We start from the raw sequence: 26792 nt of genomic DNA, 5'->3' as shown, positions 1-26792 counted from the left end.
CGGTCAGCAGGCTCCAAGACAGAAAAGGCGTGGTGGAGGAAGGAAAGCTGTTCAAACCATGGCAGCCAGGAAGCAGAGAAGGAAGGCAGGAGCCAGGACCAGCATGTACCCTTCTCCAGCCAGCCCGCTCCTCCTCCTAACAGCACATTCAGCTTTGAACTCATCCATGGATAAACCAACTGATGAACATCACACCCCATGGTCCAGTCGCCTTTCACACACTTGAGACTTTGGGGGCATTTTTTTTTTTTTTGTACCAGGGATCGAACTCAGGTCCTTGTGCTTTCAAGGCAGGTGGCACAACCACTGAGCTAAATCCTCGGCCCTGTGGGGACATTTTAGATCTAAACCATAACAGTACACAAAAAGATAAAGAACTTACATAAGAATTGGGGTGTAGCTCCAGCCAAAGGAACTACATTTTGGGCAAAAAGATTCAGAAAATCTAAAATACATAGATAAGTCCAAGCAGCACCATACTGAGGTCCTGACATTTTCATCTAAAAGAACTTATAACTACTGTGTGCCTGTTAGCTTTCCTCATAGAGCAGTTTCTTAGCATTCCTCAGAGTGAAACAAAGTTCTTTAGGACACTGAACCTTTCAGAGCATTTGGGAAGTTTAGCATGTTTAACTTCCCCCAAAGAATATTAAAATCACCATAGTTTGAGAAATCAAAGAGAAAAAAGTGACAACATCAAGGCACAATATAAGTAAAGAGGAAGGAGTTTACAACCATGGATAGAGACAAAATAATCATAACACTGCCTTGAAATGGGTAAATATAAATGGGAAAATAATCTCAATAAGAGAAAAATATAGATTAATAACTGTAGAAAAATGTTCAGAAAGTAGTCAAAAACACTACTTTGAAGCTGTGTCCACAGTGAGTTTCTTCAAAGTTTCAAAGAACTATTTAAATGGTTTCTGAGCATAGACAATGAAGATGCAATCTGAATTCTCTTTTTATAAAGAAAGCTTTGATCCTCAAGTCTGACTACAAAAATATAAAGCAGATATAAAATTTTGGGGTTTTTTGTTTTGTTTTATTTTTTGTACCAGGGATCAAACTCCGTCTGGTCCTTGTGCATGCGGGGCAGGAGGCAGAACAACTGAGCTAAATCCCCGGTCCTAAAGCAGATATAAAATTTTTAAGTGAATATAATTTTTTTACAAATCTAAAAAAGGAAAATACGTGGATAACTAAAGATCAATGAGGAGAACTGGGTGAAGTGGCACAAAGACCTGCACACCATGGTTCATTGCAACTTCTTCTGTAATAAATTCAAGCCAGAAACAACTCAGTGTCTATCAACAGAAGAATGGATAAACAAAGTGTGCACAGTGAAGCATTACCCAGCCATAACGCGCAGTCAAGAACTGATACAGGCAGCATGAGTAAACCTCAATTCTGCTGACTGAAAGAAGCCTGACAATAGATGGTATACACTCTAGGACTCCACTTTATAAAATTCTAGGAAATACAAACTAATCTATAATTCCAGAAAATAGATTGGTAGTTTCTGGGGAAGGGAGGGTCACAGGAAACATTTGGGGGTGGGGGGTGCAATGTATCATGAAAGAGCCTGGCCTCACTGGCTTCCTTGCTTTGTCATTCTCTGAGATTCCTTCATGTATGTTGTAGGGAGTATTATGTAGAATATTTCACAGTTATATACACACATTAAACTGTACACTTTAAATATGTGCAGTTTATTCTACACCAGTTATACCTCACTAAGCAAACAAAAAACAAAAAACATAGAACCTAGAGCCATGCCCCCACAGGTTTTGATTCAGTGGATCTAGGTGGCCCCTGATGTCCTTGGTTGTCATGGATTCTCCAGGTGATCCTGACCATCAGTCAGATTGGGGGACATTGGGCTGCAATGCAGACCACCACACCTCAGTCTTTAATGTGCGTGAGAGTCACTGTGAGTTTGTTGAAATGAACATTCTGATTGACAGATCTGATCTGGGGCCAACATACGGCGTTTTAACAAGCTGTCTGGTGGCGCTGCCTCAGCTGGTGCATGGCACATTTTGCCAGAGGCAAGGATAAGGGAACTAGAATTATATCACAGATGAAGGAATTAGGTAGAGAAGAAAAGCAAACAAAGTGAAGCAATGAGGTCAAGTAATGGAGGGTAATGAAGAACATCCGTGCATGTTTGGGCTTTCTTTTGGCCACTGTTAATTTCTTAATAGGTATACATAACATGAGCTAATCTATGTTTAGGGGAAATGATCCAAACAGCATGTGTAGGATAAACTGGAATGGGCAAGGAGATTCCTGCCAAGAAGCTATTGCAAAAATAGGCAGAGGATGTGAACAGGTTATTCACGTTCTTCCTTGGCTTTGTAACTGGGACAGGGCTGAGTCCACAGGTTGAACTCAAGCTATGGGACAAACATAGATGTAGCTCTTGGAGCCAGACAGGGTCTGATCATCACAAAAGGCTTTCCAAGGCAGGAAAAAAGAATTATGTTTAGAGACAAGAGGAGAAGGTGTAAAAACAGGATCCAAAATAGTAAGAGGGAAGTTGGATGGGAAGCTATGTCACCAAACCTTGTCAGTTCTCTTTTAATGTGGATCTTGACAGCTTCCTGCTCTCCACTCAGGGCCTCACACATGTAATGCACACATGCTACTACTGAGCTATATCCCTGGCCCAAACTTGTCTCTCTTAACTTCAAACTGGATCATATCACTTCCCCAGATTGTTAGTTTGACACATAAAGGGCTTCATGATCTGGTTTTGCGCCTTTCCTCAATGCACGTATCCTGTGCACCAAATTACTTGCAGTTTCCAATTGCACAAAACCCTGAGTGTAGTATCTGAGGATAGGTGCAATGAGTGACTTGTCTTCATGAGCTTAGATTCTCTCTAATCTGTGTTCTCAAATTCTCTCTAGTGCTCAATGCATTCCCTAGCACATATTAAGAGTACAATTAACCTCGACTCAAGACGACTATGAATGTCAACTCCCTTTGCTTTAATCCTAAGAGCCCAGAAATGTTGCTTCCATGTCACCCTCGGAACACTGACCTGCAATCACTCCTGCCAGGTACACCAGCCCCACCCGGAGGCCTTTGTGGACCATTTCCAGGGGAATTCCCAACATGAGCTGCATGAAGAGATTCCCCACGATGTGCTGCACTCTGCAGAGACAAACACACTGGTCAAATATTCATCCAGATTTTCCTTGGTATGTGTTGTTTCTAGTTAAGGACTTGCTAGAATTCCATTTTCTTTTCTTTTCTTTTTTTTTTTTTTTTCCAGTACCGGGGGTTGAACACAGGACCTTGCACTTACCAGGCAGGTGCAGTACCACTGAGCTACGTCCTGGCCTTTTTTTCCTTTTTTTAAATAAAATCTTGCAGCCACTCTGTTTGCTCTTGTATGGTGGACTGACCTCACCCTGCAGGGTGTACTTCCTTTCCTACTTTTACTTGGCTCAAACTCGCTCTGCAGAGCCTGTTTCTTTTCCTATCTTTAATAAAACTTTGCTATCTTTAAAAGAAATAAGGTCCGGGGATTTAGCTCAGTGGTGCCGCCTGCCTTACAAGTGCAAGGTCCCGAGTTCAATCCCCGGTACCATAAATAAATAAATAAATAAATAAATAAATAAAATCTTACATGGAGCTTCAATATATAAAACAATAAAAGGGCATTTTAAAAGTATAAATGCATTTTGTAAGTCTTCTGTAACAATTATGAAACAAGGATCAATGAGGCTGATTTAAGAAATAAAAACTTGAAATTTGGGGTTAGGATGATAGTTACAATCATGTCAGCCTCGGCATTTGATTTTATTTCCATTGGACAGTTTTGAGAAAATCCTAATTCACTGAGTTTAAATTTTAGATTTTTTTAAAGTTTCAGTAGATTTTTAAAGCTGTTTTTAGCTTAAATTTCAATAGACTTTTTTTAAGCAGAGTCTCACTATGTAGTTCAGGCTGGCCTTTAAGTCACTATATAGCCCAGGCTGGCCTCAAACTTGTGGTAATCCTCCTGCCTCAGCCTCCCAAGTGATAGGATTATAGGCTTGTGCCACCATGACCAGTTTAAATTTCAATAGATTTTTAAACAGACTGTCTTGCAACCTCAGGAATTTAATAAATCAGAGCTGGCAAGTGAAACTTATCTCCTGATTCTATATTAAAAAGTTACCTTTAACACTTGCAAAATTGATACCTGCTATGTGCTACAACTTGGTATAACATATTTGAATATGAGTAATCCTATAATTTTGTTGTTGTTGTTTTTGTTTTTAAACAGGGACTCGCTCTATAATTCAGGCTGGCCTTGAACTCACTATGTAGCCAAGGGTGGCCTAGAACTCACAGTGATCCTCCTGCCACAGCCTCCTCAATGCTGGGATTACAAGCGTGCACCACCATGACCGGCAAGGTAAAATATTTTTAAATAAAATTCTTATTATCTTGCTTCCCCTAAGTACTTCTAGAGAATCTCTAAACATAATTAGAAAATTTCTCACACTAGAGTAACCCTTAATTTAGTTGTTACACAGCACAATTTTAATTTTTTTAAAGGCAATTTCACATTAAACCAAAAGTTCAAAACCAAAATAGGCACTGGAACTTCCACAGTGCAGCAGCTTTCATTTTCGTTTTAAGGATAGTACTTTTGCATCATCATTTACCTAACAAATACCCATCAGGTTACAGAAGAGCTTCTCTGGGCAGATCCTGCAGGACAGATTACCCACCTCAGTGGCCTTTCATGTGCCCAGCCTCAATATCAGTTTCCAAACCATCTTCAAGGCATATGAACAGTGATATGTATTCAGCACAGAATAGCCTAGCAAGAACAGTTATACAGTGGTACCTTGGTTCACGAACACTTTTGTTTGAAAACAATTTGGTTCACAAACAGAAGCATTTGGCAAATTTTTGGTTTTGTCTGCAAATTCTGCATTAGGTGACAAACACGACAGCAGCCATCTTTCCAACACGTGGTCATCTTTTCTAAAACTGTAGAACAAACTAAGTTTGTGAACCAAGGTAGCACTATACTAGTTTTTGGAGACCTCAAACATAAAGATTAGACAAAAAGAAAAATTAGGAATATCTGCTCCTAGCCAGGTATGGTTTCCCATACCTATAATCCCAGCACTAGAGAGGCCGAGGCAGGAGGATCACCACAAGTTCAAGGGCAGCCTGGGCTATATAGTGAGCTCAAAGCCACCCTGAACTGCATAGGGAGACCCTGTCTCAAAAAAAGAGAGATGCCAGGGATTTAGCTCAGTGGTGCCACCACCCACCTCCCAAGCACAAGGTCCCGAGTTCAATGCCAGGTACAAAAAAAAAAAAGAAAGAAAGAAAGAAAGAAAGAAAGAAAGAAAGAAAGAAAGAAAGAAAGAAAGAAAGAAAGAAAGAAAGAGGAGAGGTAAGAGTGCTGATAGGAGACTTTTGAGAGAATGTAATGGGTTGGGTCTAGATGTACCCACAAAGCCTCATGAGGTCATAGGTGGGGCTTTTTCAGAGGTAGCTGAATCTAGAGGGTGTGATGCTGAGATTAAGGGTATGAGATTACCAAATCAGTCCACTGATTCGTTTGGCACTGCCCTAATCCCAGTAGCCTGGATACAATATAAGGGACAAAAAGAAACTTCACTTCTCCCTTGTTGCTTTTCTACCTTCTGCCCGCCATGAACTGTTTCTCCTCTTCGATGCCCCTCTGCCATGTGCCACTCTACCTAGGAGCCAGCCAATTATGAAATGAAACCTCTATAAACTGTGAGCTAAATAAACCTTTCCTCCTTTAACTTTGGGTATCCAGTGTCAGAAGCAATTCTACATAATTTGGGGGAAAAATCATTTCACAATTAAATTATATTGGCCTAGTCTTCTTGCCTACAGGCCAGCTATGACATGCAGAGACATAACTCCATTTTTGCCTCCAGTCACAACTGAGACCTCAATGGTCCTGGGATGCTGTGATCCTCAAGGGCAAGATTACATCAACAGAAGACATCCTAGTTCTTTGAGAAGTGAGTAGAAATGTCTCACCTGGGGAGGGACAAATTCCTTATCAGCTTAACTCATCCCACCTGCTGTTGTAAGAACGTCTTTGCTCATTTTACCATCCTCATCGGCATAAGATCCTCATTCCCTATGAACCCAATAAATAGTGGCAAGCTTGGGGTGCCTTCATCTTTGCTGCTCAGAGCTACATTGATCAGGCCCAAAGCTCAGCTTCTTCTCTAAGTCTCATTTCCTGTCTTTATTCATTAATTTGCCTTGTGCTGTCATGGCTCACAGGAGACCATGACTCACTGCAGGGGTTCTGGTAAACTAAGACAGAGAGTGTCTATCTTGGCAAACGAGATGGACACATCAATATCACGAGCTACTTCTCCACTTTCTCTTTGCTTTGAATGCAGAGATACAGCAGCCAACTTGCAACCATGAAAGACCAAGGGCACAGCAGAGTGGCCAGAACAGGACCGAGAGCCCTGGCTTCAATAAACTGATGAACCAATTGCCTACTTCTGAACCTTTCCTATGAGGAAAAATTAGCCTCTATTTATTTTAGCCCCTGTGAGTTAGATTTGTTATTTGCATCCAAAATCATCTCTAACTTATGTACCCCATATGTGACATGTCCCACACAGCCTTGCAAATTCTTTTTAGTCCCTTAGCGTGTTTGCACTATGTGAAATGTATAGCTGTCGTCTCTTTTAATCACAACAACCTCATGAGGTAGATACCATTCTCCTATTTTACAGATGAGGAAACTGAGGCACAAAGAGGTTAAGTAGCTACTATGTACTATAATAGTATACTGCCTTACATTACTACTTAACTGTTCTCCCTTAAAATTTTGAAGTCCTTAAATGCAGAAGCCACATTTGCTCAAAACATACTTGTTAAATGGAAAACCAAAGTGTGGAAATGTCTACAGAAACTGGGCATATGGGGATTTTATCCTTGACTTAACTCTCTGAGTCCTGCATCCTGCCATGGATCCCTATTTAGCCACTGGTCAAAGGAGTCGTCTGGGCCAGGTGGGTTACACAGATGAGGTTGACCCCGTCGGACACCACCGGACTCTACCCAAGAGGTGGAGCCCACAGCAAGCTGCCCAGTGATCTAGTGGGCAGGGGGCACTGGAGGTGCTGAGTGAGGTCATGAAAAGCTACCGGCATTTAGGAAATGATAAGCAAAACCAAAAGGCAGGCAAGTACCACCTGTGCCATTTCAGAGGGACACCAGTGTTACACACTTATCAAAATGTTCATGAATTTTTTTAAAATGTGGAGACTGGGTAGGGGGTGGACTGGTGATTCCATTTCACCATTTTATAACCTAAAGGCAACAGTTAACATCCAACAAATAGAGGGATCTTCTTTTCACTTGATAATGATTTGTCTCTTCTCATTACTATTGTTATATCAGTACCAGTATTAGGCACTTGCAGTGCAGTGCCGTAGTGGATTGAAGTCCTCCCTCTAACTCAGTTGTGTGTTTATATCACAGCCACAGCTGGGCATGGTGGCACATGCCTATAATCCCAGCATTCAGAAGGCTGAGGCAGGAGGATCACTGTGAGTTTGAGACCAGCCTGGACTACATAGTGAGTTCCAGGCCAGCCTGGGCTACATAGCGAGACTCTGTCTCAAAAAACAAAACAAGGGCTGGAGATTTAGCTCAGTGGCACCTCGTCTGCCTTGCAAGCATGAGGTCCTCAGTTTGATCCCTGATACTGGAAAAAAAAACCTATATTACAGCCACAAGACAGTGGGAGAAATACCTGCCTCCTAGGTTGCTGGGAGGGTCAAACAAGATATTGGACATGAAAGTGCTGTATCAGTAATAAAGCTCCAGACACATGTTGGGGGTTACAGTTATTCACAACCACTTCCAACACCAGTGGCTCAACCCATCATTCCTTACCCAGCATGCACCAGCATGTATGAGAGGAACCTCCAGGATTCCTCCCTCTTGTCAGGTCGGTAGGTAAAGGGACTGTCCAAGATGCCCGTGTCCAAGGTGATCCACTGTTTCTGGGGCTTCCACACAGCATAGTAAATAAACACAGCCAGCTGAACAGAAGGGGCAGATAGGAAGGTTAACCACAACTTCTCCAGAGAGGGCCCCCAAAACCCCACGGGCAGTAACAGTTTCAGTAATGAGCACCCCAGTGGACTCACAAGATGACAGCAGTTGAGGTTGCCACCATCCCCCACCATGGTCCTACCCTGCTTCCCACCATGATGAAGAGCAGCGGTAGACCAAACTGTAAAGAAGACTGTTTCTAAATTCCCTTTCCTCTGCTCTTCAACACCCTACTGTCTAGCACTGTTCTCTAACACTCTTATCTTCTTTCATACCCACTGTCTTCACCCTTCCACCCTTACCATCTGATCTTTCATTTACAAGTACAACGTTTTTTGTTTTTTGTTTTTTGAGATGGTCTTGCTATGTAGTTCAGGCTAGACTTGAACTCACTATGTAGCCCAGGCTGGCCTCGAACTCACCATGATCCTCCTGCCTCAGCCTCCTGAGTGCTGGGATTACAAGCATGAGCCATCATGTCCCTCACAAGTACAATTAATATGAAAGTAACTCAATGCTGGCTTCCAAAGAATAAAATAAGGAAATAGGAAAATAGTAACTTTACAGTGAATAAAAACTAAAAATATAGTAACTACAATGGATAAACCTGGCAAAAATAGTAACTTTACAATGGATAAACTGCCTTGATCAAGGGATGAAGGTCAATGTCCCATGGATGTTCTCTACTCCCTAATGTCATGTGAGGCGAAGGGCACTTCACCTCTTTGCTGTTCTTCCCCAAGCCTGTAACTCTGGTCTAATCATGAGAAAAACATCAGACAAACCCAGACAGGGAGGATATTCCATAGGATACCTGGCCAGTACGAGTCAAGATTATCAAAGTCACAAAAGACGACAACTGAGAAGTTGTCACAGATCAGAGAAGCTGGGGAGACACTAAATGTATGGAGGGTGCTTGGATTGGAGGGTACCAGGGGAACAGGAAGAAGACATAAATAGAAAGACTGGTAAAATCCAAGTAAACTCGGGAGTTTAGTCAATAGTACAAGTTGAGCATTTCTGATCTGAAAATCTGAAATCCAAAATGTTCCAAAATCCAAAAAGTTTTGAGTATCATGTTGGTTCAGATTTTGGACCATTTTGGGTTTGGATTTCCAGATCAGAGATATTCACATATTCTGAAAACAGAAAAACTCTGGAATCTAAAATATTTCTGGTTCCAAACATTTCAGATAAGGGATACTCAATTCATAATATACCAGCATTAGTTTCTTAGTTTTGACCAATGTACTATGGAATTATAAGATATTAACAATTGGACAAATTGGGTGATAGGCATTCAAGAACTCTCTGTTCTGGGCCGCGGATGTAGGTCAGTGGTGCCACACCTGTCTGGCAAGTACAAGGTCCTGAGTTCAATTCCTGGTACCGAAAAAATAAAAACAAACAAACTTCTCTGTTCTATCTTTTCAATTCTTCTATAAAGTTAAAATGATTCCAAAACAAAAAGTTTACTTAGGGAGTAGGGATGTAGCTTAGTGGTAGAGTGCTCGCAAGGTGCTGGGTTTGATCCCCAACACTGACAATAAAAAAATCACTTGAAAACTTAAAACGTGGTGCCACCACCTGCCTCAAAACCGCAAGGTCCCAAGTTCGATCCCCAGTACCAAAAAAAAAAAAAATTAATAAAAACTAACCTTCTGTAAGAGGCAGATAATCTTGGCACTTGCTCCTGACCCAACTACAGGAAATGGCCTGTCCCATAGCATTCACTGTCTAGCAGTCATGTTTTACCCACATGATCTCATCCCTTTTTTCTCCATCCCTCCTCCTAGTCCTTCACACAATCCGGGGAAGAAAGCAGCGGCATCAGTGGGATTTAAGAGGATTACGTTGGGGATTATGTTGGGGTTGTCATAATGCCCCTTAGATCACACCCCACAGGCAGTTGTGCTCTGCGATTCCAATATGGGGCATCACAGTACAGGAGAAAATGCTCTGCCTCCTGAGGCTCAGGAGGAGCCTGGCCCTGGTGCAGTCACTAAGATGTGCCCTTGGGCGAGTCACCCACCTCCAGGTAGACTGACCAGATCTGAGTCTGAGAATACACCCTTTGCTGCCCTATTTAGACATCCTCAGAGAATCTTACTTTTCTCCTCTGAAATTTGAGGCAGCCTGATTCTCCTAAATGTATGGCCCTAGACAGACCTTGCCAGTCAATCTAAACTGACTCATGAGATAAAGCCAATCGGCAACTCCAAGTTTTTTTGGTTTCTGAAGCCCCCACCATCTAAGATGAAAAGAAGCCACTGCTGGGCAGGGGATTTGAGAATGAAACCCAAACCTTGGCTGGCAATGGCTGCCCGTGGGAAGACAGGACAGGCAGCTCCAGGAGGTGTGGAGTGGAGGCTCAGCGTGTGCTGTCCGTGTCCCTGCCACACCCTCTTCTCCTCGCTCCCCGGCCTCTTCTCCTGATCTAGGTCTTTCTTGCCCCTCCTCGGCTTGCAGCTCCCCGTGGGAATATAGGCTTGTCCCCACCGCAGCCCGAATGCACCTCAGCCAGGCTGATGGAGATGATAAACACAGGCGGGGGGAGGCAGCTCGCTCTCTCCAAGTAAGTTCCTCGGACCGGTTCAGGAAGCATCCACTTTGAGACGATCCTGTGGACCTTTTTGCTCTTGGGAGGATAGTTTCTGTCTCCGTCCTCTCTCATCTTCTCTTCCTCTAGCTCTTCTTCTCTTCTCTCTCTCTCGAGATTCATGCTCTCCATCTCCAGGTCAGGAGCAGCAGCCATCGATCGTCCTGGGTCCTCCCTCTATCTGCAAGAGACAGGAATGTCAGAGAAACATGGTGACCCTCTGATCTCCAGGGTGTGGCTCTTTCCTGGGCTCCAACTGCTGTTTTCCCAGACCTTTCTTGTGCTGATGGGAGGCAGCTAAAGATGATCAAAATGGTCTGAACCTCCTACATGGCCCAAAATAAAGTTTGCACTGTTTTTTAATCATTTTTATTAAAAACATGGACTCTAATACTCCTATGCATTAGGCGTGTAATAAATTTTGTCTGTTCTTTTCCCTATAAGTTAATTAACGAAAATTAAAAAAAAAAAGTTAAGCATGGTGGCTTACACCTATGATCTCTACTTGGGAGACTGAGGTAGGAGGATCTCAAGCTCAAGGTCAGCCTGGGCACTTTAGCAAGACCTTATGTCAAAAACTAAAAAGGGCTGGGGATATAGCTCAGTGGCAGAGCACTTGTGTAACATGAATGAGAACCTGGGTTAAGTCACCAGTATTGTTTTTAAAAAACATTTTCATTAAAAATAAAAAGCATGTGGGCTGGGGATTTAGCTCAGTGGTTCCGCTGCCTGCCTTGCAAGCGCAAGGACCCGAGTTTGATCCCCGGTACCAAAAATAAAAAATAAAAAAATAAAAAGCATGAACCAGCAAGGCAAGATGACACAGGTGTAAGCCACCACGCTTAACTTTTTTTTTTTTTTAATTTTCGTTAATATAACAAAATTTATCATTTTAAACATTCAAAGTATACAACCCGGTAGCATTGAGTACATTTACAATGTTGTGTAATGGGCCGGGGATTTAGCTCAGTGGTTCTAGTGCCTGCCTCGCAAGTGCAAGGTCCTGAGTTCGATCCCCGGTACCAAAAAAAAAAAAAAAAAAAAAACACATACAATGTTGTGTACCCATCACCACTATAAAGTTCCAAAAATTTTTCATCATCTCCCTCAATAGCCTCCAACCCATTAAGCAGTCCCCCATACCCTCCTCACCCCAGCCCCTGGTAACCACTAATCTGCTTCTTGTCTCTATGGATTTACCTGTTTTGAATATCTCATGTAAATGGAATCCTAGAATGTGTGCCCCTTTGTGTCTGATGTCTTTCACTTAGCAATGATGTTGTCAAGGTTTGTCTATGTTGTACCATGAACCAGACTCCCCTTCCTTTGTATGCATAATACAGCACAGTGCGGATACACTGTATTTTGTGTAGCCATGCATCTGTTGATGGACACTGCGTTGTTTCCACCTTTGGGCTATAGTGAATGAGCTGCTATGTACACCCTTGTACAAGTTTCTGTTTAAGTACCTGTTTTCAATTCTTTAGGACATAGGCCTATCGGTGGCACTGCTGGGTCCTATGGTAAGCCCTACACTCATGGGAAACCCTCAGATGCCAACTTAAAGGGGAGGTGCTAGTGGTTACCTCACAGCATTGTTGAGAAGATTATTTGAGTAATGCAAGCAAAGCTCTTGGGTCGGTAGCTGGCACATAGAAAACACTCTATAATTTTCTTTTTCTTTTTAGGTTCTTTGAGACAGAGTCTCACTCTAATTCAGGCTGGCCTTGAACTAACTGTGTAGCCCAGGCTGTCCTCAAACTCACAGTGATCCTCCTGCTCAGCCTCCAGAATGGTGTCTGCAGCAATTTTTCTACAAATAAAAGCTTCTCCCTTCCCTGAATCTACTCCTGTCTTACTGCCCCACACCCCAGGGTCAGACATTAAGAATGTAAACATAATGGCTGTTATACTCCTTAAATATTGATCATTATTTCTAATTGTACCACTTCTAATTGACAAAACTACAGTGTGGATTTAAGATCAGCAGACTTCAACTACAAATATTAAAGCATTGAAAAAATAAGTTCAGGGCCAGGGATTTAGCTCAGTGGCACCGCTCCTGCCTCACAAGCACAAGGTCCTAAATTCAATCCCTGGTACCGCAAAAAAAAGAAAAAAGAAGTTCAACTAGGCATGATGGTGAATGCTTGTATTCCCAACACTCTGGGAGGCTGAGGAAGGAGGATTGCAAGTTGAAGCTCAGCTTGGGCAACTTAGGGAGACACTCTCTCAAAATTTAAAAAAAAAAAAAAGCTGAGAATGTAATGATTAGCAGTGTATGAATAAGTCCCATTGTAAATTTTTGTTTGTTTATTTTTTTGAGGCAGGGTCTCCCTTTGTAGTTCAGGCTGGCCCTGAACTCACCATGTAGCCCAGGCTGGCCTCAAACTCATGGTGATCCTCCTGCCTCAGCCTCTGGAGTGCTGGGATCACAGGCTTGTGTCACCAGGCCATTATCCCATTGTAAATTTAAATTCCATACATGATCATTCATAAGGAAATAAACTTCCACATTAACAATACAATGTTATATTTCTTAAAGTAGCTAGAAAAATATGAATTACATTTTGTTCTAGATTTTCTCTTCCTTCAGATTTCAAGGGCTTGGGGATGTAGCTCAGTGGTAGAACACTAGCCTCGCATGCACAAGATTCTAGCTTTAATCCCTGGCACCCCCAAAGAAAGAAGTAGATTTCAAAACTTCCAGAAATGTTTTTATTTCAAACTCATCATTTTGGGTACACAAATGCCTGAACATATTTCTTGTGCTGAGAAGGTATCTGACCCGTGCAGACAGGCTGGCACAATGAAGAGATCTGGTATGTAATTCCAGCGACTTGAGCCTGTAGCAACAGCTGAGCTCACTGGTAGTGATTTGCTGCCTTTCATTTTTACTTCTCATTAGTCCCCATCATACTCCACTGTTCCTGCCTGTCTCCCTTGTTCCCTGAACACAGGGGGCTCTCTGGCTCACCTTATCTCCAACACCTGGGCCTATGCTGCTCACAGGTGCTTCTCCAGTCCCTGACATTCCCATCCCTCCCACTCCTGTTTATCCTCTGTCCCACACCAGCATTTCTGAGTGGAGTTAACCACCCTGGAAATATTACCAGTCACATCAGCCACAGTGGAAAAGGCTGAGAATATCCCACGCTTGTGAGGCTATGTGGAAATGGGTGCCGTGTATGGGATACAAATTGATGCCATCTTCCAGAAGGCAATGAACAGCTTCTATAAAACCCAAAATGCACATACCTTTTGACAGAACATCTTACTTCTAGAATTCTATCTAGCAAAATATATCTGAGCGAGCACACAAAGCTATATTCCAAGGATGTTCAGGGCAGAACTAGTCAAAAGAGTTGAAAATTTGTAAACAACCTTGTCTTAGTTACTTTTCTTGTTGCTGAGGCAAAATACCTGACACACAAAGTTAAAAGCGGAAAGGTTTATTTAGCTCACAGTTTGTAGAGGTGTCAGTCCATAATCGGCTGGCTCCAAGGCAGAGTGGCACATGACAGAGTGGCATCACAGAGGAGAAACAGTTCATGGTGCCCACATGGTAGCAAGAGCAACAAGGGACCTTAACAGTGTCTTTCTGACCCTTTTATCTTTTTTTTTGGTTACTGGGGATCGAACTCTGGACCTTGCACTGGTGAGGCAGGCAGCAGAACCACTGAGCTAAATCCCCAGCTGCCCCTTTTTTCTTATCCAGACTACTTAGGGTGGGTAGCACTCACGCCCTTAATCCTAGTACCCTCAGGCCTAGCCCCATCATGAACCAATCACACACTCTAGATTCAGCCACCTCTGAAAAAGCAGGAGGCTTTGGGGGAAATCTAAACACAAGCCATAACATACCTATTGGACTTCAGAAGGGTTGTCACATTTTCCAACAGTTCTAATTCTTCAGTAGTTCTTCCTCACACTGTGCTGAAACCTGCTCACCAGGACATCTGTTCCTGGGTCTGAGGTTTCCCTCACTAGGGCCTCACAAAGCAAATCTAACCTAAGGTCATTAACCCTATCTTTGCCTGGGTGCAGCCTGCATATTAACTCCAAGGGCTCTCTAGGTGAAGGTTGGGATACAGTGTCAGGAAGTACCAGAATTTGGGGAGAGCAGGACTCTCAAGACAAAACAAGTGGCAATGATCACAACACATTATAGTCTCTCTGAGACATAAAAGCACCCACAACTCTCCAGTTATTTACATGGTCTCTCTCTGTCACAGTAGCCCTCATTAAGGTTGTTTACTGCCGGACTGTCCTTTCTTACTCTCTAAGCAAAGATCACGCAGGTTTCTTGAGCTTTTAAAGATGTTGGCATGAGGTCTTGCCACACCTACTTCTTATCTGTAGTAAGTTGCAGCTGCCCACTCTTTGTTCCACACATGCAGATCAAAGCTGGGTGGCACTACTGTGAAATGTTCTCACTGTACCAGTAGGGAACAGGGTTAGATTGTTAGGATGTCTCTAGCCTTCTGGTTAAAAATGGCAATGTTCCTCTTGCACATCAAGAACTAAAACCCAAGGGAAGAAAGGAAAGGAAAAATTATGAGAAAGAAAAAAATGGAAACAAAGTCTATGTAAATAGGGAAGGGTGGTGGGGCTGAAGGGCGCATAGGTAATGGGGGAAAAAATAAGAACTAAGATACATCATGTTCAGGTACAAACACCCAATGATAAATGTAAATGTATTGTATACCTAAAATGTACCAATTAATATATAAATAAATAAATAAAAGAACTAAAACCCTGCCTTCATGGCTGGCAAGTGTTCTTAAGAAACACGCAAAAGGGCCTGGGATTTAGCTCAGTGGTTTCTCTGCCTGCTGTGCAAGCGCAAGGACCCGAGTTCAACCCCCATACCAAAAAAAAAAAAAGAAACACGCAAAGAACTTTCTGACTTCCCAACCTTGTCTGGTACAAGCATTGCATGTGGTATGAGTCACTGAGCCAGTGTGTTGGACAAAGACTACAAGGACAGGACTGTGCTTGTTTGCCCAAAATAGTTGTTGTCTCCCTTAAAAAAAAATCAGTAGCAAAAGAAGTTCATAGCCAGGCATGGCAGTGTGTCCCTGTAATCTCAGCACTTGGGAGCTTGAGGCAAGAGGCTCACAAACCCAGACCCTGTCAGAAACAGACAGAGACAGAGAGATTCACACAGGAGACCCTCAACATTAGCAAGATATTTTTTTCCAAAGACCTTTCAGACACCCTAATTCACTACATATTACATAATATCTTCCAAAATTACATTGTAAACTATAGCCAGAAAATTTTTTAAAAGTTGTAAGGTTTTACATTTGTTAAAGGTAGGAAAAGAAGCATGCTCTGCAGAGCCAGTTTGGGCCAATTAAAAGTAGGAAAAAAATACACTCTACAGGGTAACAGCACACCACCATGAAAGAGAGAATACAGTGGCCTAGCCAGAAATTTTTAAATGATTCCATTTCAGTCCCTAAATGATTCTGTCAGTGTAGAAGTAATTTATAAAATTCATTGTTTGAGAAATTTTAACTATATTGAGTATTTATCACTTAAAGTCTCAAAGAAGAAGAAAAAAAATTAAGTTAGCTGTGTTTCTCATCATTATTGTTAAGTTCCATTCTCTCTATTGAAGAATACACTTTCTGCACCGGCTGACACACTCACCAAAGCAACGTTCTAAAGTCCTTTGTGGGCCTTGCCGTAGGGGTCAGTGTGGCATCCAGCATTCAGACCAACTGTTTCTGTGACAAAGGCTGGAACTGTGCAGAGTCACAGACCTGGGGCTGCCCTCACCTGGCTCCATGATGGGGTATTGGTGTAGTTCTTGCTGCCTGGTCTCTCTAGGGCCTTTGCTCTACATTCCCCAGGCATTTTATTTTTTTATTTTTAATTTTGAGACAGGGCCTCATTAAGTTCACATTGTTGTGCTTCCTGGTATAAGCCTTCACTCTCTCTGGAACTAAGACTTTGACTTTTTTTTTTGGTTTGTTTTTTGTTTTTGCTGTACCTGGGTTCAAACTCCAGACCTTGTGCTTTCGAGGCAAGGGTGGCACCACTGAGCTAAACACCCTGCCCTTTTTTTTCCCCCATTACGGGAAATTGAACTCAGGACCTTGTGCTTGCCAGGCAGGCCAGCACCACTGAGCTGCATCCCTGGCAAGACTTCAACTTCTTTTTTTTTTTTTTTTGGTACCGGGGATCAAACTTGAGTCCTTGCACTTGCAAGGTGGGCATCGGAACCACTGAGCTAAATCCCCGGCCCCAAGACTTCAACTTCTAAGCCAGAAGAATATAAGGTTATGAGAAAAGGAAGCAAAACTTTTGCTAGTGGATCACTAGGGTAATGGTCACTGGTACAATTCCCAATTCCACCCCTTGATTCCTGGACCCATGAATCCTGGCTATGGGAGACACAGCACCATACAGTGGATGCTGATTCAAAGCATATAGAGCTTTTGAAGAACCTTGCCCCAGCCCTGCAATCTATTGCCACCTAGCTGGCACTGTAACTGTGTCTTCAAAAGACCATTTTGCCTTTCTATCAATCCAGCCGCTTCTGGATGGTGAGGAACAGGGTAAGATCAGGGAATTCCATGAGCATGAGCCCATTGCCTCATTTCTTTGGCCGTAAAATCTGTTTCTCAGTCAGAGACAATGCTGTGTGGAATTCCATGATGGCAGACAAGGCTTTCTGTGAGTCCACAGATGGTAGTTTTGGCAGAAGCATTACATGCAGAGAAGGCAAATCCATATCCAGAATTAGTGTTTATGCCAGTGAGAGACCATGGTATCTTCAGGTCTCATCAAACTACAGAACCAACTCTGGGAACCACTAAATCCATTAAAGAATTTCATCTTTACAATTCTGTTTTTCTAGAGCTGCTCCTGGAACCAAAATCTGTATCAGTGAGTACTCACTAGAGAAACAGATTTAATGCAAGATATATAAATATATAAGAGGATTCACAAGGTAGGCTTACAATGGCCACCCACAGAGTATGGAAGAGTGCAAAAAGACTGTCTATGTGCTGGAGATATGAAGGATCCAGTTGAAAGTCAAAGGGCTGGAGCTCACTGTAGAGTCCCATGTGAGTCCCTACCAGGAGGCCAAAGGCTCTGTGATGGAAGGCTGAAGGGACTGTGCTAGAAGGCTGCAGGACTTGAGCTGGAAGCCAGGAGACAATGTCCAAGGTGAAGGTGAAGACTGGAGCTCTTCCAAAAAAACAAAAGTGTGCCTTCCTTCTTCATTTCCCTTTTATTCCATCCAGGCTGCAAGCCTACCCAAGGTGGGTTTCTGTCTTCAGTAAATCCCTTCGGCCACACCCAGAACTATGCTGATCCAAATTAGGTGGGTGTTTCTTACTCAAATGGATACAATCAGTTAACTCTCACAGAGCATGAGAGACAAGCTCGAGCATCTGACCCCAAAGCCCTTGTATGTTCCATTGCCCTCATAATTTCTAAGCAACAAGTGTTTTGGAAGTGAACATCTTCATTTTACTTATTTGAATTCCCTCCCTCCCTCTACCCTTATATTCCTCTTCTTCTGGCTGCCCAGACAGACCCACACCAAACCCTGGGAATTCCCAAATGTAAACTGTAGAAGAACTGGCAGGTTACCACTCCTGGGGGGATGAGGCTGGGAAGCCCCACTGTCCCCGTTACTACCACAGGAAGTCCAGATGGGAACAAGTGCCCGGGACAGGAGACATTTGCCTCTCTAGAACCTGAAGGACTAAGTCAAGCTTACCCTCCCTTCTTCACCTTGCCGAGGAGCGTACTGGCAAGGCCAGCATACTTAGGACACTTCCTCTTTGGTGGGTCATAAGCTTGTGCTGTTTCTTAGCTGCATTCAAACAAGTAGGTTTTAAATGTCTGGATTGGTTTTTTGAGGGTTTTTTTACACAGCTGGCCCCACCCATTCATCAGTACCAACCAGGCCCCCTTCCCAGGGTAAGTCCAGCCTTGACGTGGCCAAGGAGCCCAGGAGCCCAGGCAGCTGGCTGTGCAGGGTATGCAGAGTATACCAGTGACTGTCTGGTGACTGCCTGGTGGGGAGGCTTTTGGTGGTGTTGCTAGGCAACCTGGGTAACTGGAGAGGCTGTGGATTGGGCATCTGGGCCACAGAGATTAACAGCCTCCCTCATCACACTGCAAACTGTTATTACACCCAGTTCCAGAGGCCCGGCAATTTCTCTGTGGTTATGGCTTGAAAGGATGCCTTTTTAGCTACAGAAATTAAGAACTGGCTTTTCAATATTATGGGCTTGTGATTGTGGCTGTTTTCTTTTGGCTCCATCTTGAAATAAATAGGCAAGAGATTTAAAAACAAGAGTGCCTTTAAAAACCCCCATGTCTGAAAGTTTTTCTCTTTCCTGAAACAAAGCACATTTGGCCTCCATGGTGAGAGGAGCAACTAAGATAGGGTGGCTGAGCTTCCTGAGGCCTCTCCATGGCTCACTGTGTCTTAAAAGGCCCTGCCTCGCCCCGCCCACCCACAGCTCTGCCTGTTGTGGTTCAGGGTGGGAGACCGGAGCTTTGGTCATTGCAAAACAGCTTCTTTATGTCCCTCCCAATCCAAAGACCATCATAATGTCTTCCCCTTCCCAGTCTACAGAACCATTTCCACTATTACTTTGATGGATCCTCCTGTCCACCCTGTGAAAAAGACATCATAATTATGCCTCTTTTTTTGTGTCCCTGGATTTTTTTTTTTTCCTGTGGTACCAGGGATCAAACTCAGGACCTTGCACTTGGGAGGCAGGCGGTGGCACCACTGAGCTTAATCCCCAGCCCCTTTGCCTCTTTTTTTGGATGAACAACTAAGGTGAAAAGAGGCCCCCATGACTACATACCCATAGGCAAAGCAAAAAGACAAATCGAGTTATCTGGGGCCAGATTCTAGCCTCTCCACTGTGCCACGCAGACTCCTCACTTAGCTATTTAACACGTTACAAACACTCAGGAACCCTGTTATAGTACCTGTAATAGTAACACAATACCCACTGGTACAGAAGTCCCCGGGATTTCAGCCTGTACCTTGTACTATTTCAGCGCATTATCATCCCTCTTGAATGTGACTGAGCTTTCAAAGCTGCCTCATGCACACTAAGAAATACAGCTTGGAAGAAGCCTCCACATCAGGCACACTACGTAAGTGAGTCAAAAGACCTAGCACACCAGAGCACAGGGCTAAAATAGAACCCTGATCTTGTTTCCTCCCCAATAGAACCCATTTCCTCCCTAATTCAAGAAGTTGCTTCTGTTTGATAGCATCATTTCAGGCTCTTAAGAAGACAAAAACAAGCCAGAATAGGTGGTGTACACCTGTGAGCCCAGCATGGGGAAGCTGAGACAGGAAAATCGCCATAAGTTTGAGGCCAGCCTGGGCTACACAGTGAGTTCAAGCCCAGCTTGGAAAACAGAGCAAGACTCTGTCTCAAAAAACAAAATAAGACAAAACCTGCCCCCAACCCAAAACAAACAAAAAAATGTGTGAGAGAAGCTGGGGGTATACAGTGCTTGCTGAATCCTAGGTTTGATCCCTAGTACAGCCAAAAATTAAAATAAAATCAAGTGGGCCAGAAGGGACATAGTATTTTCAAAATTCTTCTGCAGATTCACGAACACAAATATGAGAAGGCTTCTGGTGCACAGTGCACATAAGCACCACTGGCCATGTGTACGCTGGTGGGGTGAGGTGATGAGACTTGTCCACAGGCAAGCAGAGGCAGGCCTGGAGCAGGAACCGGGTTTTCTGACTGCTGTAATATCAGTGCTCTCATCATTACTCCAAGTTTCCTCTTCTCTTCCTTCTTTCCTTCTTCATTTGATAGCTCATTCAGCAAATTCTTACTGAGCCCCTTTTCTGTACCAGACAAGATGGTAGATCAGGGTACAGAGGGAGGAGCAAACATACATTCCTAACTTTTTTGGAGCTAGTAGAAAGACAGACAATAAATAACCTCGATATTTTTTCCATATGATGAGTGCTGGGAATGAATAAACGGGAAAATGTGCTAGAGCAGAGGTCAGGGGAGACTTCCTGGGGGGTGCTATTTCTTTGAAGGAGGTGGCCTCGTGTATATGTGTTGGAGAAGAGGAGGGGGAGAAAGGACCAGGGAGGAGAAGAGCAAATGTAAAGACCTCAAGGCAGGAAGGAGATTGATGTGTTTCAGGAATAGAGTTGGTGGGAGAGAGTGGTAGAAGCTGAATTTTATAAAAAAGGCAGGAGTTGGGCCAGTGATTTTCACTGGCACCTCGCCTGCCTTGCAAGCGCAAGGTCCTGAGTTTTCCCCGATAATGTAAAAAAACAAAAAGGCAGGAGTTGAGGAAACTCTCGGGATAGGACCCAGGACCTATGCATGCCAGGCAAGGGCTCTACTAATGAGCTACATACCTAGCTGTTATTGAAGGCTGCTAAGCAGAATGGATATACTCTGATTAACTGAATTGTTTTGGAGGGCAGGCAGGGGTGAAAACAGAGGTAGAGATTAATTAGGGAGACTATTTCAGGTGACACATCTGTAATTTACTCTGTGGAGAGATATGTGTTATGGCCTGTGTCTAGATGTCCCCCCAAAGCCTCATGCAGTCATAGGTGGGGCTTTTTCAGAGGTGGCTGGATCTAGAGTGTGTGATGCTGGGATTAAGGGTGTGTAATTACTAAATCAGTCCGCTAATTAGTTTGGCCCAGCCCTAATCCAAGTAGCCTAGATAAAATGTAAAAGGAGCAGAAAGAAGCTGCTAAGGTCTCTTGCTTGCTTCGCTACCTTCTGTCTGCCATAAATTGTTTCTCCTCTTTGATGCCCCTCTGCCATGCCACCCTGCCTTGGAGCCAGCTGATTATGGATTGAAACTTCTACAAACTGTGGGCCAAATAAGCCTTTCCCCCCTTTAACTTTGGGTGTCCAGTATTTTGTCTCAGCAAGGAGAGAAAAATAACTAAGACAATAAGAAAGTGATTAATGTTAATGGGAAGGCCAAGTGTGGTAGCAGGTGCCTGGAGGCTCAGGAGGTTCCCTTGAGCCTAGGAGTTGGAGACCAGCCTAGGCAGCACAGAGAGAGCCCATCTCAGCAAAAGAAACTGTTAAGGGAAGGCAGAATGGTATGAGATGTCATTGTGTCCACTGGTTCTGTTGTGTTGACAGCTATTGCTGTGTAATAAAGCATTGCTTCTGCCACGTAGTGTTGGTCAAAACTAGTCACAAGGCTGGCCTGGGATTAGGGAGAAAGGGACCAAACCCCATGTCTCAGTGGGAGGAATGGCAAATAGCATGATCTGTCTTTAGTCTGCCACACAAGGCTTCTGAAAACCGAATGCCCATAACCACTCTGGTGATGCTGACCTACTTTTTAACCTAAATCATAGTATCTCTGTTGGAATAATTTATAGGTTTTTATTCTCTGAATGAGGGGGCTGGAGAACAGGCAGTGTTCCCCCACACACACACCTGTTTCTGGAGCCAAAAACATACAAAGCATACAAAGTGAATGCGGGTCCAATGGATACACACATCACATAAGAAGTCGTGGTTGTCAAAACTTGCTATGCATAAGACTCTCCTGGGAGGGCTGTTAAAAATGCATGCAGATTCCTGGGTAAGACCTGAGTCCAGATCCTCTGATTCCAAAGCTCCAAGGCAAAGTTTTTAGTCTTGGCTGCCCATTAAAAAAATCTCAGTGCCCAGGCTCTGGCCTCAGAGACTTTGATTTCATTGATCTGGGGTGAAACTGGACAACTGGGATGATCACATGATTCTGATGTGAGGCCAGGGTTCAGAACCACAGGCCTAGGAGCAGAACCAGCCTAACCTCCCCAGGGGCTCTGTGCAGCCAAAGGTCCTCAGTTTGCCCAGGAGTATTCTGATTCTAGGACCAAAAGTCCCTCCTCTCAAAAAATCCCTGATTTGTTATTGTTGTTTTGTTTTGTTTCGCTTTTTTGTAAACTGAGACAGTTGATCACTTCAGTGCAAACGAATTTTTTTGGAAAAATACCAACAAATTTCTAACAAAAACAATGATTTTTTTCTTTTTTCTTTTTGTTGTTGTTGTTGTTGTTGTTTTGGTTTTCTGAAATCTGTAACTGGTTGTGATCAATTAGTTGTAAACACCACTGCACTCGGACCAGCCTGTTTTGGTTTTTTGAGACAGGGTCTTGCTATGTATTCAGGGTTAGCCTTGGACTCACTGTGTAGCCCAGGCTGGCCTCAAACTCATGGTGATCCTCCAGCCTCAGCCTCCAGAGTACTTGAATTACAAACAGGCACCACCATGCCCAGCCACACCAGTATTTTTAAATAAAATAGATACCAGGAGTCTGTAGTACAGCATGACCCTCTTCTGTTTATCTCACAATTAATCTCTTTTGCTTGTTCGCTCTCAGGAACAGAGCATTCTCCAATTGTCCTTCTGGTATGTCTAATTTTTATAAAACCAAAGGAGAGAAAAATAAAAGCAAAGTTGTAAAAAAGAACTTAAAAGAATCCAGAGGACCAGATTCGTTTTAAGGAACAGTACTGTGGCATCTGAGGATCCTTCAAACAGATCCTTCAATCGGATTCCTTCAAAGTTACCATTTCCAAGATGATTGGCATATTCTAACTGCCTCCCTGGACACAGACAGAGCTAGATACAATTCCTCCAGCTTCACCACTCTTACCTCAGAGAGCAAATGGGACTTCAAATCAGCAAGCAGAATACCCTTGAATCTGCCAAGCACAGAGGCACATGCCTATAAGCCCAGCTATGAGGAGGCTGGGACAGGAAGATCACAAGTTTAAGGCCAGCCCGGGAAACTTAGCAAGACCCTGTCTCAAAATAGAAACCAAACAAAGCTGAAGATCTAGATCACTGGTAGAGCACTTGCTTTGCATGTGCTCGGTACTACTCTCCAAAACGAAAATAAAAATTCCTTGTATTGACTCTAAGTTATATACATTTAAATTATTCACAAATTTCAGTACTTTAACTGGGAGCAACAGATTAGCTCTGTGACCCAGCATACAGCTGAGGATAAAGTACCAATATAGCAGAACACAGAACTTGAGAGGCTGTTTATGAGCAAAGCATCAGGATGTCCCAAAAAAGAAGGCTCATTTCCTCAGACCAGAGGGCACCCCAACAGCCCTGAAAACCTTGCTTCCCCCCTGCATCAGCAGCTCTCAGATCCCCCATGTATCAGCCACCTTCCAAAATGCAATATAACATCTAGGTTCCTTACCAGGCCCACAAGGGTCTCATGACCTGAGCCGTACCTACTTATCCACCTTCATTGTTTGAATTTTCCCCAAAACACCCTAAACTCCAGCCACACTGAGCCCCGAACAGTCTCATTCCCACTGTCCACTAAGACCTTTCAGGAGTTCCTCCTTTTATCAGAATATTTTCTATTTCTAACTTGTTCTCTTGGAGAAGTCTTAATGCCCCTCTGACTTTGCACTCCCTCTGCAAAGCCTTTCTGAGCATCCGCCATGTGCCTGTCCTTGGCTGGGCACTGAGGATGCAGTGAGGAACAAAGTGGCCGTGGTAGAATCAAATGCCTCTCTGGGCCCCTCAGCAGCCTCTGCTCTTGTCTGGGGATCTGCTTTGGGTTATAATTGTCTCCTCCACAAGGCTGTGAACATCCTGAGCATAGAAGTTCTGTCTTACTCATCTTTGAATCCCTATTACTTAGTAAATATGTCAACAAACATTTGTCAGCTCTTTTCACACACAAAAGATTCTCCTAGCATTTTTATACCAGGGCCATACAAGGTGCTGGTGATAGAACTGTGAACACACATCATCCCTGCCCTCTTGGGACTTGCAGTCTCTGAGACAAACAGGGCACCTGATTGAACAAAGCATATAGGAACAGGTGAATGGATTCATGAAACCAAGAAGAAGCATGTGCCTCCCTTCCTGAATGAAGCAGCCCAGAGCTGGAGGTGCACAGGAAGAGAAAGGGACAGGACTAGGTAGTTTGGGGATGATGGCACCCTCTCTTTGGTCCTTTTGAGTGCAGAGAAATGTGACAGTATGCAAGGAATTGCAAAGAGCAAGGAGTTTAGAGTCTAATGTACAAGTTTTTCATTCTAGATGTATAACTTATTAGCCATGTGTCCTTAGGCAAATCTGTTAACCTGTTTACATTTCATTTCTTCATCTGTAAAGTAGGAATAGCATCATTACAGGATTATGACTTAATGAGACAATGCATTTAAATGCCTTCTCCCTGAGGCCAGGCAGAGTTGGGTAGGCACTGGGAGCTCCCATCACTTGCTGTCTGTGAGTGTGAAGATTCAGAAACACAGGCAGAGGGTCTTCACCCATCCCAACAGCTAGAACTGGCCTTCCTCAGGCCCATTTCCAGGCCTCTTGCCTGCCCTCTCCCTAAACCGCCTCTGCCCACTGCCCAGCTCTATGTTTACAGGTCTGCCAAGGTGCTTTCAAGGGAGGTGCCAGTTAGGGAGGGGTGTGGCAGGAAGGGGGGGCAAAGAAAAAGGAGGAAACCCTGTTTACCCAGGCCCCATTAAATGCCCAGCAATGAACCTGGTGGCCCATATACATTTTTTCCATCATCTTCATAAAAACATTTTACAGATGAGGAAACTGAGGCTCTGGAAGTAAAAAGAAGATATGAAATATGAATCCAAGACTTTCTGTGACTCCAAAATAACTTCCACCATGCTAGCTACTGCCGACTCATAGAAGATCATTAAATGTTTGTGGATAAATTTCAGTGCTTTTTTTTTATTCCCAGGAGCAGAAATTCTGCGGTCTCCCCCCTCTCCTGCCCCCAGAGAAGCCAGGTATAAGCCCAAAGGACAAATAAACAAATGCACACTAATCATTGAATAAGTGAAATCCCTCAGAGGCCCATACAAGGAAGGAGGAAATAAATAAGCCTGGGGGAGTCTCCTTGCTGGAAAAAGCCCAGACTGTCACCCCAGCTGTGGTCGCCAGTGCCCAGGACCAGCTCTGCTGGAGGGAAACAGAACTAGGTACAGGTGAGGGCGAGGCTCTGTGGTAGACCAGTTACCTAGCACGCCCGTGAAGCCCTGAGTTCCATTCACAGCATACCCCCACCCCAAAAATTGGGGACTCAGGATTTGCCCGGGAAAATATGATGGACTAAGAAAAAGCAAAAGATTGAATGGGGCAGGGACGGGGATAATTTACCCGTTTCCCTGAAAGAGACAGTCCCTGACTCCTGGCCCAACATGCTCTGAACTTTTAAAGTGAAAGTCGCAGGGCCCATGCCAGCCACTCCAGTTTATCCCGGAAGGAAAGGGACCGGAGGTTTCCAAGGGAGCACCTTGCCTCTCCGGATCCCGACCCCCTGCCCAGCCCAGGCTTCAGTACCAGGAGCTTCCTGGCGCCTCCTCGCTCTCCTGACACCCTGCCTCTGTCCACTCGCCCCCACCTCGCACCTTACCTCGGAAGGCCGTGGCAGGGGCGTCCCAGGCAGCACAGGCAGGTCCCCGCGTTTCAGGCGTTTCAGTCGTCCAAGCTCTCTTCGTCCCTCCCTCAACTAAAATCTCCCCGACAGGTAGCTAACCGACCCGGCCCAGACAGAGGGAGCCTGAGGAAATCCCCACCCAGCCTTGCGGTAGGGCCAGCCTGCTCTCCTGTCTGGCTCTGGGCTGGCCCTTGATGAATGAGTCCTTCTGCTCCGCCTGCCTGGGTCTGTGCCAGGAGCCTGGAACAGTGGCCTCTCTCTCTCCTGGGCTGCACTCCATGCCTCCGGCAAGTCCCACCCTCCAGGTTTTGTCTGGGCCCCCTGCTTTCCCCTCCCAGCTCTCTGGGAAAGACGGAGAAAGGCGGTCCCTGTCCCTCTGTACTGGGTTGTGATCTGGTGTGAAATCTGACTCACACTGGACACCAGGCTAAGGTGCCCAAGTGACTGGTGGGCGCAGGCTTGGTAGCATCCCCTGGGCTCCATCCACCATAGTGGTCGCACCTTGGTCCCTGGTGAAATAGGTTTGTCAATTTCTGATTGCTCGTCTGGTGCATTTTGAGAATGACTTGCCTTGTGCCAAGTCCTGAGAAGGAAGAGGCGGCTAACTCAGGCCCGCCCTCCTCCACTGGGAAGACCATGGAGGAGTGCAGTAGACACTTGCTCCAGATTCAG

At 44.2% G+C, this 26792-nt stretch overlaps 1 protein-coding gene and 1 long non-coding RNA gene across 7 annotated transcripts in view; one reads left to right on the top strand and one right to left on the bottom strand.

The window, feature by feature from the left end:
* LOC147827189 (uncharacterized) overlaps positions 1–23226 on the top strand; it is a 50746-nt gene extending 27520 nt beyond the window's left edge. The window contains exons 2-5 of one of the 5 annotated variants that reach the window (XR_015452727.1): positions 3069–3209; positions 4283–4414; positions 5931–6017; positions 23064–23226. This is a non-coding gene — a long non-coding RNA (uncharacterized LOC147827189). Of the gene's footprint in view, positions 1–3068; positions 3210–4282; positions 4415–5930; positions 6018–6410; positions 6548–10801; positions 10924–12372; positions 12528–17555; positions 17741–23063 lie in introns of those variants that run through there. The other 4 variants (XR_015452728.1, XR_015452725.1, XR_015452726.1 and 1 more) reach the window with 4 other exon arrangements.
* Rhbdl2 (rhomboid like 2) overlaps positions 1–26294 on the bottom strand; it is a 39179-nt gene extending 12885 nt beyond the window's left edge. Inside the window, exons 1-4 of one of the 2 annotated variants that reach the window (XM_004851011.3) lie at positions 26097–26294; positions 10601–10865; positions 7924–8072; positions 3050–3162 (exon numbers count right to left, since the gene is read on the bottom strand). In XM_004851011.3, coding sequence (XP_004851068.1) covers positions 3050–3162; positions 7924–8072; positions 10601–10840 — 502 coding nt within the window. In that variant the 5' untranslated portion in view covers positions 10841–10865; positions 26097–26294. Of the gene's footprint in view, positions 1–3049; positions 3163–7923; positions 8073–10600; positions 10866–14548; positions 14653–26096 lie in introns of those variants that run through there. The other variant, XM_004851012.3, reaches the window with a different exon arrangement.
* Between the last annotated feature and the right edge of the window lie 498 nt (positions 26295–26792).

The sequence above is a fragment of the Heterocephalus glaber genome, unplaced genomic scaffold (assembly GCF_053883595.1).
Source record: "Heterocephalus glaber isolate CG9 unplaced genomic scaffold, H.glaber_assembly_v1.0 deba00001452, whole genome shotgun sequence".
In the NCBI taxonomy this organism is placed as follows: Eukaryota; Metazoa; Chordata; class Mammalia; order Rodentia; family Bathyergidae; genus Heterocephalus; species Heterocephalus glaber.
Note: the sequence above shows the minus strand (reverse complement) of the source record. Positions and strands in the feature narration are given on the sequence as shown.